This window comes from Bidens hawaiensis, unplaced genomic scaffold (assembly GCF_021521415.1).
Source record: "Bidens hawaiensis isolate Kalapana, Puna unplaced genomic scaffold, B.hawaiensis_p1.1 tig00037747_1, whole genome shotgun sequence".
Lineage (NCBI taxonomy): Eukaryota > Viridiplantae > Streptophyta > Magnoliopsida > Asterales > Asteraceae > Bidens > Bidens hawaiensis.
Genome location: NW_027496610.1, coordinates 111,819 through 124,328, shown reverse-complemented (window position 1 = coordinate 124,328; position 12,510 = coordinate 111,819). Strand labels below are relative to the sequence as shown.

Here is a 12,510-nt window from a genome sequence, read left to right as displayed (position 1 = left end):
ATGTTTTTTCTTTCTTAGAATGCTCAAAGGATTCAAGTGATGTCAACAATTTTAATTAAATTAAATGATATATAATATGAAAAATATTTATAAAAAGATAAAACTATATACTATAACCCAGCCGTTTGCTACGGTTTGAAACTTTAGTAACCAACTAAGTGAAACTTAAAAGAATAAAATCGACCATGAAACCGAACCATGTCTGGTTTGAACAGTTTCAACCCAAACTGTGAACACTCATCTATATAAAGATACAAGTAGGGGTGCAAACGAGCCGAGCCACTCGCAAGCTGTTTGAGCAGATCGATATAAAGCTTGAAACAAATCTGGCTTTTTCGAGCTCGAGCCAAGCTCAAGCCTCAAATAAAGGCGTTTAGTTATTGAGCCCGAGTTCAAGCCTCGTATGGGAAGCCCGTGTTGGCTCGTCAAGTCTTAATGAGCATTGTGTATTTAGTTTTACCTTTTTTGGAATTCTATGTATTAATTTTACATCGCAGAGTCAAGCTCGAGCCAGGCTTTGGCTCATTTAAGGTACTACACGAGCTCGAGCTGGACTTAGGCAAGTTTTTTCTCAATATTTATAAAAATAAGAAAAAAGGTATACAAATTAATTAATAAATAACAAACAATTGGAGCCTGAACTTGAATAAAACAATTCACAAGCATAACTAGAGCTCTAGAAAAAGAGCTCGAAACGAGCTCAAGGTAAGTCAAAATAAGGGGGGAGAATAAGCCTGCTAGCTCAAAACCAAATTGTTGTTTTTTGGTGTAAGTTAAGCTCAAAACCAACATAAGCCAACGGTAAACCCATACATAATTCTGGAAAACAATGTGCTCTTATCCTTGGTATTTGAGGCTACATAAATGTATAAAAAGTGTTTCTTTTTTCTTAGCAAGTTAGATGTCTTAAATAAAAATTCCGGTAAAGAATCAGATACAAAAGAAGTTTACATCAAAACGAAAGTGTTTTTTAGTCGGTCATCCCAAACAAATTGACATTTTCGATTTCCAATGTATAAGGTCATAATATACGAGTAGAGAAAATAGAAAATGCATGGCATCCCATATAATTTTCTAAAGTGGTTGCGAGTCGAGATATAAAAAAATATTATTTAATTAAAAAACAGAGAATTATACTGTTTTTTACTTTAATTTGAATTTTAAGTAGGTTTTAAAAACTAAAAAGTTGCTATATGTATGTATGTATGTATGAATAAATTGGAGGTGTAATTCGAAAAGTAAATAAACAGATAAACCCAAATCAGTTTGAATCCATAAACCCTAATGACTTCCTCTTGAATTCATTCATTCATTCATTCGATTATTATGGATGTCCTCTGTCGTCTTCCACATATCTTCATCTTCTTCTCGGGTAACAGCAGCCATTCCATTAAACTGTACACAATCAAAAACCACCACCCTAGAACAAATTTCAGAGCTTCAGCTCATTCCACCGCCCGCCGTGAAAACCACTTGAGGAAGAAGCTAATTGAGCAACAGGTAATTTCTCCAATTATTACCTCTAATTTGGTGGGTGTCAATCAAGATCAACAAGTCTTCTTGACAAGCACCCAGATCGAACCCCAACCCGAACCATCTCAAGATTTGGTGGGTTTTAATCAAGATCAAATCTTGACAACAACCCGGAACCTGAAACCATCCCTAAATGATAATAACAACAATAATGCCACTATGTTAGCAGCTAAAGAGATACCAAATTCTTCACTTGCTGCTTCAAACTCAATTGGAAAACCTAAATTATCTAGGATTGGAGTATCACTGTGTTGCGGGTTGCTTCTCTTTACAGCTTTCCATCGCTTTTTCAAAAAAAAAAAAGAAAAAGAAGATGAAAAGGAAGGGTATTCGGGTTTAGAAAAAGAGATGTTAAGAAGAAAACTTAAAGCTAGGATGATGGCCAAACAAGATTCCATCTTGGAAGTTATTCAAGATTCCAAGGAGCCGGAATTGACGAGGCCGGAACTAGATAAGGAAGCACTTGTGAATAGCATTTTCAAGTTGGATCAAATTCAAGAAATTAGAGAAATGGCAAGGCGTGCGCGTGAAATCGAAAGTAATGGAGACAATGAACCGGATGGAATGGATTTTGATGTTTCGCTTCCTCAAGATGATGATAACAAACAACAACCGTACCCTGTAACAACGCCACCTATAGCAAAACTATCGGTAGAGTCTAGGATTCAAGATTCTTCTGATGTGGAAGGAAAAGAGTCGAACTTATTTGACAATGGAGTGAAATTAATGATTATTAGTTCTGTTAAGGAAGCAAAAGAGTATCTTCACGAGAAAGAGAAAAAACAAGAACCTGAGATTAATAATATACATGAAGTTTCAAAGATGGATAGCAATGATGATGTGTTCGGTAATAGCACACCGGAGTCTTTAAAGGATGCTTTGATCGACAATGCGGATTCTAAAGAAGAAAGTGTTAAAGGTAGTGGTGAGGATTTAGGAAGAGCGGATCGTGAGAAGTGGATCGAGGAAAATTTTCATGAATTTGAGCCGCTGGTTGAGAAGATCAGAGGTGGATTTAGAAACAATTACATGGTAGCTAGAGAAAAAGTGAAACAGGATATGGATTTAGTCTTGGAGCTTGAACGTGATGATAACGAAAGCGAATTTGAATGGATGAAAGACGAGAAGCTTAGAGAAATCGTGTTCCAAGTACGAGAAAATGAGTTGATGGGGCGGGATCCATTCTATCTTATGGACGCTCAAGACAAGGCCTTGTTTTTCAAAGGCCTCGAAGAGAAAGTCGAGAAAGAAAACGAGAAGCTAGCTCATCTTCATGAATATCTTCATTCCAATATCGAAAATCTTGATTACGGCGCAGGTAACTTGTTCTAATAACAAGCAAGTTTTTTTTTTAGTGTTATGTCTTTTCTTACTTAGTATATATAAATAATAAGTTTATGGCACTTTGTTTAGATGGGATTAGCTTGTATGATTCTCCGGAGAAGATCATACCCCGATGGAAGGGCCCACCACCGTCAACAACGATGAGTCAAGAGTTTCTTGATAATTATTTAGATCAAAGGAAAGCACTTTTTGCTGAAACCTTGGGGAATTTGGATCTTCATTCACCAAACAGCAGTGACGAAAAAGTTGCGAGCAACAAACAAACAAACGAAAAAGTCATAAACAAGAGTTCAAAAACTGTGATAGAAGGGAGTGACGGGTCCGTTAAACCTGGCAAGAAATCTGGGAAAGAGTTTTGGCAGCACACCAAGAAATGGTCTCGTGGATTTCTAGATTCTTATAATGCCGAGAATGATCCAGAAGCTAAAGCTGTTATGAAGGATATCGGGAAGGACTTGGACCGATGGATTACCGAGAAAGAGATACAAGACGCTGCTGATATTATGGATAAGGTTCCCGATAAAGGGAAGAAGTTGATAGCAGAAAGAATTAATAAGTTGAAGAAGGAAATGGAGTTGTTTGGACCCGAAGCTGTTGTCAGCAAGTATAGCGAGTATGGAGATGAGGAAATAGATTATTATTGGTGGCTCGATCTTCCACATCTACTAGTAAGTATTCCGTTGATGCCAAACAGTTACATTTTTTTTGTTTTTATTATTTTTCGTCGGTGTATGCATAATTGTATGTTTCCAAAATTTGCAGTGTATTGAGATATATATTGACGAGAGAATAGGATTCTATTCATTGGAGATGGCGTCGGATCTTGAACTAGATCCAAAACCGCATCATATTATCGCTTTTGAGGATGTTGGCAACTGCAAGAATCTTTGCTATCTTATACAGACGCACATGGAAATGCTCGGAAATGGCAATGCTTTTGTAGTGCCACAAACGCCAAAGGTTAGTAGTAATTTCTTAAACCAATCGCTCACTTTTATGTTTTGTATTGATTTATATTTATATTTGTATGCATATATGAATATAGGATACCTACCGAGAAGCCAAGGAAAATGGTTTCAACGTGACAGTTATAAGAAAAGGAGAGCTGAAACTGGACGTGGATCAAACGCTAGAAGAAGTAGAGGAAAAGATTGTTGAGATCGGGAGCAAGATGTACCACAATCAAATCATGAAGTCACGCAACGTGAATATTGATTCAGTAATGAAAGGTGTTTTTGGACTGAAGAAAAACACCAACAGGTAACGGTAACTCGTCTCTTAATATTTATTTATTTTTTATTTTTCTTCACCCGAAAGCATAGTTTTACATGTGTCTATCTTGTTTGTTGATATATTCTCAGAAGAAGATTGAAGAGGCCAACCAAATGACTTTGCATTCTGATTTGTATGGACAACAAACATGAAGCTGTAACTGTAAGAGTCTAGTATGTTTGTCAAGTACATAGCCCTTTACGCTCTAGAAACTGTATGCGTGTCTGAAGTATACATCCTGGTATCTGCTTTTTTGGTCTTGTAAATATATCATGTATGAAAATCACATTGTTGAATGAATAGTCTCTCCAAGTAGGGGTGTGCAAGAAACCGAAAAATCCAATCCAAAATCGAAAAAACATAACCGAAACAAAAACCGACAGTTTTGTTTTATGTTTTTTTAAGACTGAACCAAACCGAATTCTAGATTTTTATTTTTTTATTATTTTTGTTTTTTATTTTAAGTAATTTATAAGAATTTAATAAATATGTAACTCAAAATATTTTGGCCAAATGAATAATAATAGTCAATTAGTTAATAATTAACAAAATTATTTATACCTAAATTTATTATTTTCGGCCGAACTTTTTTTTCGATCTAAAATTTTTAAGCTCAGATGGCAAAACCGAAAAGACCAAATGGTTTCAAAAATTCAAAAACCGAAGTTTTGGCTTCTGGTTTGGTTTTAGCCCAAAACCGTATCGAACTGCACCCCTGCCTACTAACACGAACCATATTCCTTATCAATTTCCTGCATGTTCTTAAGGGCTTATAATCTGTCTTTCAATTGCCTATGTCAATTCTAAGGGATATAAATTATATTGCAACTCTCTTCTCTCCCATTTCTTCGGTGAGTAGATTGTCTGCAGTCTGCACAAACCAACTGCTCCATGAGTCCCAAAATTGTAAGGTCTCGTTCCCGGTAACCCTACTTTGGTGTTGGATTTACTCATAAATACAATTCTAAAATCATAGTTAATTAAAAACTTCGCGGAATAATTAAAAACTTCAAACATCACATTACAAAACATTCATTCTTGTCTTAACATACAAATTGTCTTTTCATAAATAATTAATTAAAATAGTCATAACACTTCATCATGGATGCCAGTCTCTTCAGTCCATGCCCTGTGTCCCTCCTTAAGCCAGCTGCCTCAACCTATTTGCCTGCGTGCATACTAAAAGTCAGCTATACTGAGTGAGTTCTAATTAATCAATTAACATACAATACATTCATACCCTTACTCATACGCGTCCGAAAATACGTATTCATACCTTAGTTTTCTATTACTCCTTTCGTATATACCTTATATACATGCATACGTACTTACATACTTTCTTTCATAAAACCCTATGGTATACCATAAGCTATTATATAACATCACAGATATTGTAAGGGTCTGGTCCCTATCATCACAGATATTATAAGGGTCTGGTCTCTATCATCAAAGATATTATAAGGGTCTGGTCCCTAACATCATAGATATTATAAGGGTCTGGTCCCTACTGCCTCGAATAACCATACATTTATCATACGTGCATATTTTATCTGTCTCATGTATATAATATATATATATATATATATATATACATGCTCATTCATACTATCATCATATAGTAATAACATCCAATATATAGTCATACACGTATCATACACTTATCAATTAAGTAAATGTGTTAACTATCACATAGGAGTATGCACACAGCCCCGAAAACATTTCAAAGAGAAATGGGGCTAGAACTCACCTAGAGTCGATTTCTCTCGCCGTTAATGTTAATTCCCTTTTTTAGTTGTGCACGGCTAACTGTACAATACATTACGCGTGTCAATTATCTATTACCACTACTTCCTACATCTAAATTTATGAAACCCTCCACTAACGGGGGTCCGGGGGCAGCGCCCCTGGTAGCGGGGTCTAGGGGCGGCAGCCCCTAGCAGGGTCCAAGGGGCAGCGCCCTTGGCTTTGCTTCGCATGCATGGAATTTCGCTTCGCATAACTTTTTCGCTTCGCATGACTGTGCGATGCGAAATTACCTTTTTCGCTTCGCATGGTCATGCGATGCAAAATAGCCTTTTTCGCTTCGCATGGCTTATGCGATGCGAAATTCTTCTTTTTCTTCGTTTTTACCATTTAATGGCCATTTTACTTCGTGACTCTTCCTTAGGACCCGGTTTTACCCTTTTTAAGGGTTTTGGGTTGTACCAACTTTGTATACTTGCGTTTTATAAGGCCCGAACATCACATTTTTACCACATAACATTCTCGTGGGGTTATAACTTATCAAGTTCATGTTTTTCTTCCATCATATACCCCAATCTATCCTTCTATCGGTTTGCATGTCGATTCTAACCATAAAACTTAATCACTTAAACCGAAACCTACCTTTTGCTTCGGGTTCGAGTTCAGATCCGGACAATACGCAGGATCTTCCAAACGTTTCTTGTTTCTCGTTAACGTTGAACACGAGATTCACCTTTCTTTTGCTCGGATTTGGATCCGGGTGTTTGAGAGAAGAAGTGTGTGTTTTTCTAGTGAGTGGGGGGAGGGAGACAAAATGGTGGGTGGGTTGGGTTTATATAGTGGATTATGGGTCCCACCACCAACTCTCCATTCTCATTTCAAATCCTTATCCAAACATTTAACACACGACTAACTTAACAACACACAATTAATAACAAAACTTTTCCGTCATTTATTATTTAACAAAAAGTTGGATGTTACAAAAATAAACTCTACTTTGTCGTAAAAATTAATGCACGCTAAACAAACACCGTCTATGTGCTTAGTTGACGAGTTAAAACTCAAAACAACACAGAAGAAGTTACATTAAACGCAAGGAACATAATACATATTGCATACACACATCTATCTCCGTCCTTTTAACTTGTGACTGATTGTTTGTTCCAGATAACGAGACGTGATAGAAATTTCTTGACATCAGACGGACTCCGAAGGGAGTATAAAGCCATGGTGTCCTTTGGTCTTGAGGACACAACGATCGAGTACCCGTTTCCTCTCTTCTTTATTGCCTGTAATCGATAAATTAATCAATATTTTGAAAATATGTAGAGATGGAACGCTAATTAGTTAACTCATATATACGACCTTAAATGCATCTTCATCCGTTCGATCGTCACCGATATAAATTGGGAGTACATCATTTGAACTTCCATATCCAAGTGTCTCTAGTAAGTACTCCAAAGCATGACCTTTATCCCATTCGATATCCGGTCGTATCTCAAACACCTTTTTCCCCTCGGACAACCTAAACTCGTCCAACTTGTCTACCACAGACTTAACGACTTCTTCTAGTATCGGAAAATCCTGTAATTTTTCAATTTTAATTCCATCTTTAGTGTTTGTTATATATGTAATTACTAATAACAGACATCATACATACCTCATTAGAAACATGTCTAAAATGCACAGAAACACAAAACTTATTATTTTCCAGCATCACGCCTTTTATATCACTGGTTTCTTCTTTCAACACATCAAGTATCTACAGGAACATATTTATCATATTAATTTACATTACATATATGTTATTTTTTTTGTCGAAAAACAGATGAAAACGATTACCTTGCAAATTGAAGGCTGGTAATCTGTGCACTGAAATGGGGCTGCAATATCCAGCCCATGGCTTCCAGCATAGTAGATGTCATCTAGTTTTACAAAGCCATACACCTAAACCAAATTGGAAATTAAATATAAACTTATGATTCAAAAATGTAATCACTTATTTTAGTTAGCTTATACAAGGGAGTTTAACGAGTTAAAAAGCGATTAAATTGATACTTTATCTCGACTTCTTCCACTTATGATCGCTGTTGGAAAACAACGTGCCACTTCACTTAGGACCCTTCTCATCTGCAACCAAAATTTTCATTTCGAGTTAAATAACAATATTGAAGGAAAAGTGTAAATGTTAAAGTGGTGGCGCGTATCTAGAGTTCTAGACGAGTGTGTTATTCGGTTTCCATAGTTTATTTTCTTAAAAATTTGATAAGATATATAACATAAGACAAGTTGTATTTGAAAGTTTCTATGTAACTTACCATTCTTTTGTTAAATTATTGTAGCAAACTTGTCACAAACTTCAAATTTTTCTTAAAATTTTTCGACAGGATAGTTTAAATAATTTATCTTTTTGTTAGTAAATGTAAAGTCAATCCCACATGAACATGCTTAACTTTAAAGAGCTTTTATATGTTCCATAGTCAACTAAGTCTGAAGTTCATTGATGATTTAAAAGGTATGACATTCCTTATAAAACCAAAAATCTCTCATGTTCACGGTTGATGTGAGATTTGTCTAGGGCACATGTTCAATTATTCCATGCTAATATTCTTGGTATTGTGTCACACACACATATATATATATATATATATTTGAAGATTAATAACATATAAAAATAATGAAATTGTATAGAGTTTTCAAGTATTTTTTTGGTTTTTATTTAACAAATCACTTAAAATAGTAAAAATTGAAAGTAGCTACATGCATGGATACCTTTTTGGACATAAAAGCTTGATCTGGATTTGGTACAATGTTGGAGAGTGTTCCATCATAGTCCAAGAACACTACAATCTTTTTCCCTTTGGCACTCACTATCATTTCATCAAATGTCTCCAATGCAGATGGATGCTTTTTCTATCATCACATTTATCGAACTAATTAATTAAATTTACTCCCTTAATCCTAAAAGTAATTAACATATATACATGCTTGATCTTTACGTACCAGCCATGAATGATACCTGTTTTCATTCATTGATCAATAATGGTAATAGTCCCCGTTTTTTCGATATAGATATGTAGTTTTTCCTTCATGAAAATAAGCATATGAATAAAAGAAATAGAAAATATATTGAAGAAAGAAAAAGGAAATCAAATTATTGAATAGTTTAAAGTTGAAAAACAAGAAGCTTAAAAAGCAAGAAGGTTATTACAATATGATTATATGAACATGCATGCAGTATTTGGACCTTGATTAATTGGTCATCTATAATAATAAGGAATTACATGATTTAACTTAAATTTATATAGCCTATAACCTAAGAGAAAAAAAAACGTGATTACATGGTAAGGAGCTGTTCATTAGCAGACTATCTCTAAATCGATCAGAAGTAGAGTGTGTTTAGTTCACTTTAAAAACACCTTTTAATAGCTCATAAAGCTACTTAATGGGCATTTTTCTCAAAATGTGTTGCTTGTTTTGATCATTATTAGTTGAAAAGAAATCAGATTAATTGATAACTAATACCCACTAATGGGATGGATCAAATTAAACTTGAAGAGAAAAACCAAGTACCTTAATATACAAATGTGAATATATATGTGTATATACTTGGGTTAGTACTTGCTAATATCGATGGAGGCACATTTCAGCCTTTGTTGCCCGTCTACTTAGTGAACTGGCAGGATGCGAAGATCAGTTGATCAATATATAAGAATCTCGAGAGTGGATGGTTGACCGTTGCCAGCTTGAGGAAGAGAGAGACCTATGCTTCTGGGATTGAAGATGTTAACATTTGTTGATCACACACACATACATATATATATATATATAATCAATCGTATGTGAAAGAGTGAGAGTGTGTATATATACAATTTAATTGACGAATTATAAATTTGCTTCAGTATTTACATACTTTGTTTAATGGTAACTACATTAATTTATTTCCATCCCCATAAGTAGGTCTTTTATATTATATTTATACTTATATTTATGACAACTAGGATATATTTTACACCACTAATTAAAAGAGTTATATATTTATCTCACAAAAACTTTAAACCATTTGATCACCATAATGCATGTTTTAATGGTTGATTCTTTCACTAAAGTTTGTTTCATCTATTAACCAGCTTTTTCTTCTTTTTTTTTTAATGGCAACTTTCACTAACACAACTAGCAAGGTGCTAGAAACCAAACAACACAAACTGATTTGAGTTATACGAATTAATTGTCGCACGTTTTGGTATGGGTCATACATTGAAGACTACGCTTATAAAGACATAACTTTACATGTTTGATTTACATAGTTTTCATTTATATTATATCTTTAGATTCTAGCACTAACTTTCGCTAATGATTCGGTTACATTAATGTAAAATGACTAAAATATCACTACGAGGACTATTAGTACAATTTACTTGAAGATTTGAACTAATTTGTAAGTAAATATGTATTAGAAGGTTGACATGCAGGATCAGACCTAACATCTCTTTTGCAACGCAATGCCCCTGCTGATGCATGATCAAAGTGTAATACCTTCGAGTTATCTCATGACAACTTGGTGGTATATGTTTACAAAGTTTACTAACGCTATTTTTAATCTTGTCAAAATCTAAAATGTTTAAACATTTATGTTAAAACCGGCAAATTTAATTAAGGTTAAGAATAAACAAGCGTTGGTCATGTTGTTTAAGCATAATCGTTTTATAGACATTAGGGTCTTTCTGCATGTGTAAATTCAAAGTAGCAATATGTAAAAAGTCTAAAAAATAATTACATCTTATAAATGGGTCGTGCACATTTCAATCCATGAATACGTAAGTCGTCTTTGAGTCTGTATGCCTAACACAATTTTTCGTTAATGTTTGTGTAAAAAGAAGTTTAATATTGGGTTTGACCCATAGTTATTAACTGGCACACACAACACGCTTAACACCGGTAAGAGCATCATAATGGTCTTCCCCCAAACCATTGCCACATTGGACATATCTCATGAACATCTCCTTGTCTCTCTCTATCCGTCTCTGGTCGTCAATCCTTCACTCGGTAGTCACAAACATTTACCTTGGAAACAAACCCTGTCTAGCCGTTGACAATCACTACCACGGATGTCCACCGGAGATGTCTAAGAACTAAGCTTCAAATTTGGATTTATTACCTCAAAAGAATTAGTGTTATCCTTTGTTGTATTATATGTAGACTGGAGTGGAAAAGTTACATTTGTAAAATATAAAAGCTTACAAATTAATGTGGAACATAACAGAAGATCTAAGGTAAATTAATCTTGTGTTATTTATTTTTTTTATAAGAAATCCTGACTAATAAAACAAATATGAAAGTGAATTCAATAATATAAAAGGGCTGGTTAACAAGTTGTGTTTTATAATATATTAGTAAAATTCTTAGATATACATAAACAAATATTTAAATAATCTACAACTACTTTCAGAGTTTCAGCCAAATCAGATCACACTAAGGGTATGTTTGGTAAAATTAGATGATGGCTGGTAGCTAGAAGCTTGTGATTGGTGAATGAAAGATAGTAGCTGGAAGTTGTAGTTTTTAGATATATTTTTCAAATTTAACGTAGCGATAAACTACAATATTTTCTCATGTTTTCACTCGCAATCACATCCAATAATTTAGAGAAGCCCCTTACAAATTATAGGAAACAGTCTATAAATGCTCTTAGGACTTAGGGTGACTAATTCTACCTTATTAGGCCGAGGGGTGCGGAGCGCTAGGAGGGGCGCGAGAAGGCGTTCGATAGCGCCCCGGGGCGCGAGAGCCACACCACCGGGGCGCGAGTGGGGCGCGAGAGGGGCGCGAGAGCGGAAAACGAGGCAGGCGCAAGGGAGGTAGCGCTCGTTATGGGCTGTGGGAAAAGGAAAGAGCCGTTGGGAGGCTTAAATAATTAATAAAAAAATATTTTTTTTTTTAATAAAATCATCTATATATATCACAATACATATCAAACACCAACCATTCTCACATATCAAACTCCAACCATTCTCACATACTACAACCAAAACCAATATCACATACCACACACAAAACCCAAAATCACCCTATCTTCGAAACCTTTAAAAATAATGTCGTCGTACTCGTCTGATTCCGACTCCTCAGAAGAGGATGATTTGCTTCTTCAAGTAGGGGGAGTTTTGACCGCAGCCGTGGTCAATCTCTTGCAAAATCAAGCCCATCAACCCCGACTCCCGAGGGTTAGAGCACCACCTCGTGATCGTGATCGATCGGGTGCTAACGAAACTTTGATGAGGCATTATTTTAGCCCTCAACCGGTATACGCGGAGTCGGATTTTCGAACTCGTTTTCGAATGAGCAGGCAATTGTTCACGCGTATAGCGAGTGATTTAGAGGCACGGTATCCCTTTTTTCAACAAAGGGAGGATGCTAGGGGTCTTCCCGGTTTTACACCTCTTCAAAAATGCACGGCTGCTATCCGTCAATTAGCGTACGGCATCTCGTCGGACGCTTTGGATGAGTATTTACAGATGTCGAAAAGGGTTGCACGTGAATCCCTTCATTTTTTCTGCCAAGGTAAAAAACATTAATTTTACTTTTTACTAAATATTTATTACATTTTCTAATATATATTGT

General features: G+C 35.3%; 2 protein-coding genes across 2 annotated transcripts; one reads left to right on the top strand and one right to left on the bottom strand.

Annotated features, from left to right (window-relative positions):
* Positions 1-1,692: 1,692 nt before the first annotated feature.
* LOC143589712 (uncharacterized) lies at positions 1,693-4,266 on the top strand. The gene is made up of 5 exons (XM_077070401.1): positions 1,693-2,851; positions 2,947-3,545; positions 3,640-3,837; positions 3,923-4,137; positions 4,239-4,266. The coding sequence occupies exons 1-5, from the start codon at positions 1,693-1,695 to the stop codon at positions 4,264-4,266; spliced, it is 2,199 nt and encodes a 732-aa protein (XP_076926516.1).
* A 2,765-nt stretch (positions 4,267-7,031) lies between these two features.
* Positions 7,032-8,925, bottom strand: LOC143589711 (putative trehalose-phosphate phosphatase D). The gene is made up of 7 exons (XM_077070400.1): positions 8,896-8,925; positions 8,665-8,805; positions 7,951-8,022; positions 7,735-7,839; positions 7,553-7,654; positions 7,258-7,476; positions 7,032-7,181 (listed from the first exon to the last, which is right to left on the bottom strand). The coding sequence occupies exons 1-7, from the start codon at positions 8,923-8,925 to the stop codon at positions 7,032-7,034; spliced, it is 819 nt and encodes a 272-aa protein (XP_076926515.1).
* Between the last annotated feature and the right edge of the window lie 3,585 nt (positions 8,926-12,510).

What these genes read in the sequence shown, in the direction of transcription:
- LOC143589712 (XM_077070401.1), top strand. Translation starts at nt 1,693, where the DNA reads ATGTTAGCAGCTAAAGAGATACCAAATTCTTCACTTGCTGCTTCAAAC. An exon ending in AAATCTTGATTACGGCGCAG is followed by an intron (nt 2,852 to 2,946) that starts GTAACTTGTTCT and finishes CACTTTGTTTAG; the next exon opens with ATGGGATTAGCTTGTATGAT. An exon ending in TCGATCTTCCACATCTACTA is followed by an intron (nt 3,546 to 3,639) that starts GTAAGTATTCCG and finishes CAAAATTTGCAG; the next exon opens with TGTATTGAGATATATATTGA.
- LOC143589711 (XM_077070400.1), bottom strand. Translation starts at nt 8,925, where the DNA reads ATGAATGAAAACAGGTATCATTCATGGCTG. An exon ending in AAGCTTTTATGTCCAAAAAG is followed by an intron (nt 8,023 to 8,664) that starts GTATCCATGCAT and finishes TTTTGGTTGCAG; the next exon opens with ATGAGAAGGGTCCTAAGTGA. An exon ending in CGGATGAAGATGCATTTAAG is followed by an intron (nt 7,182 to 7,257) that starts GTCGTATATATG and finishes TATCGATTACAG; the next exon opens with GCAATAAAGAAGAGAGGAAA.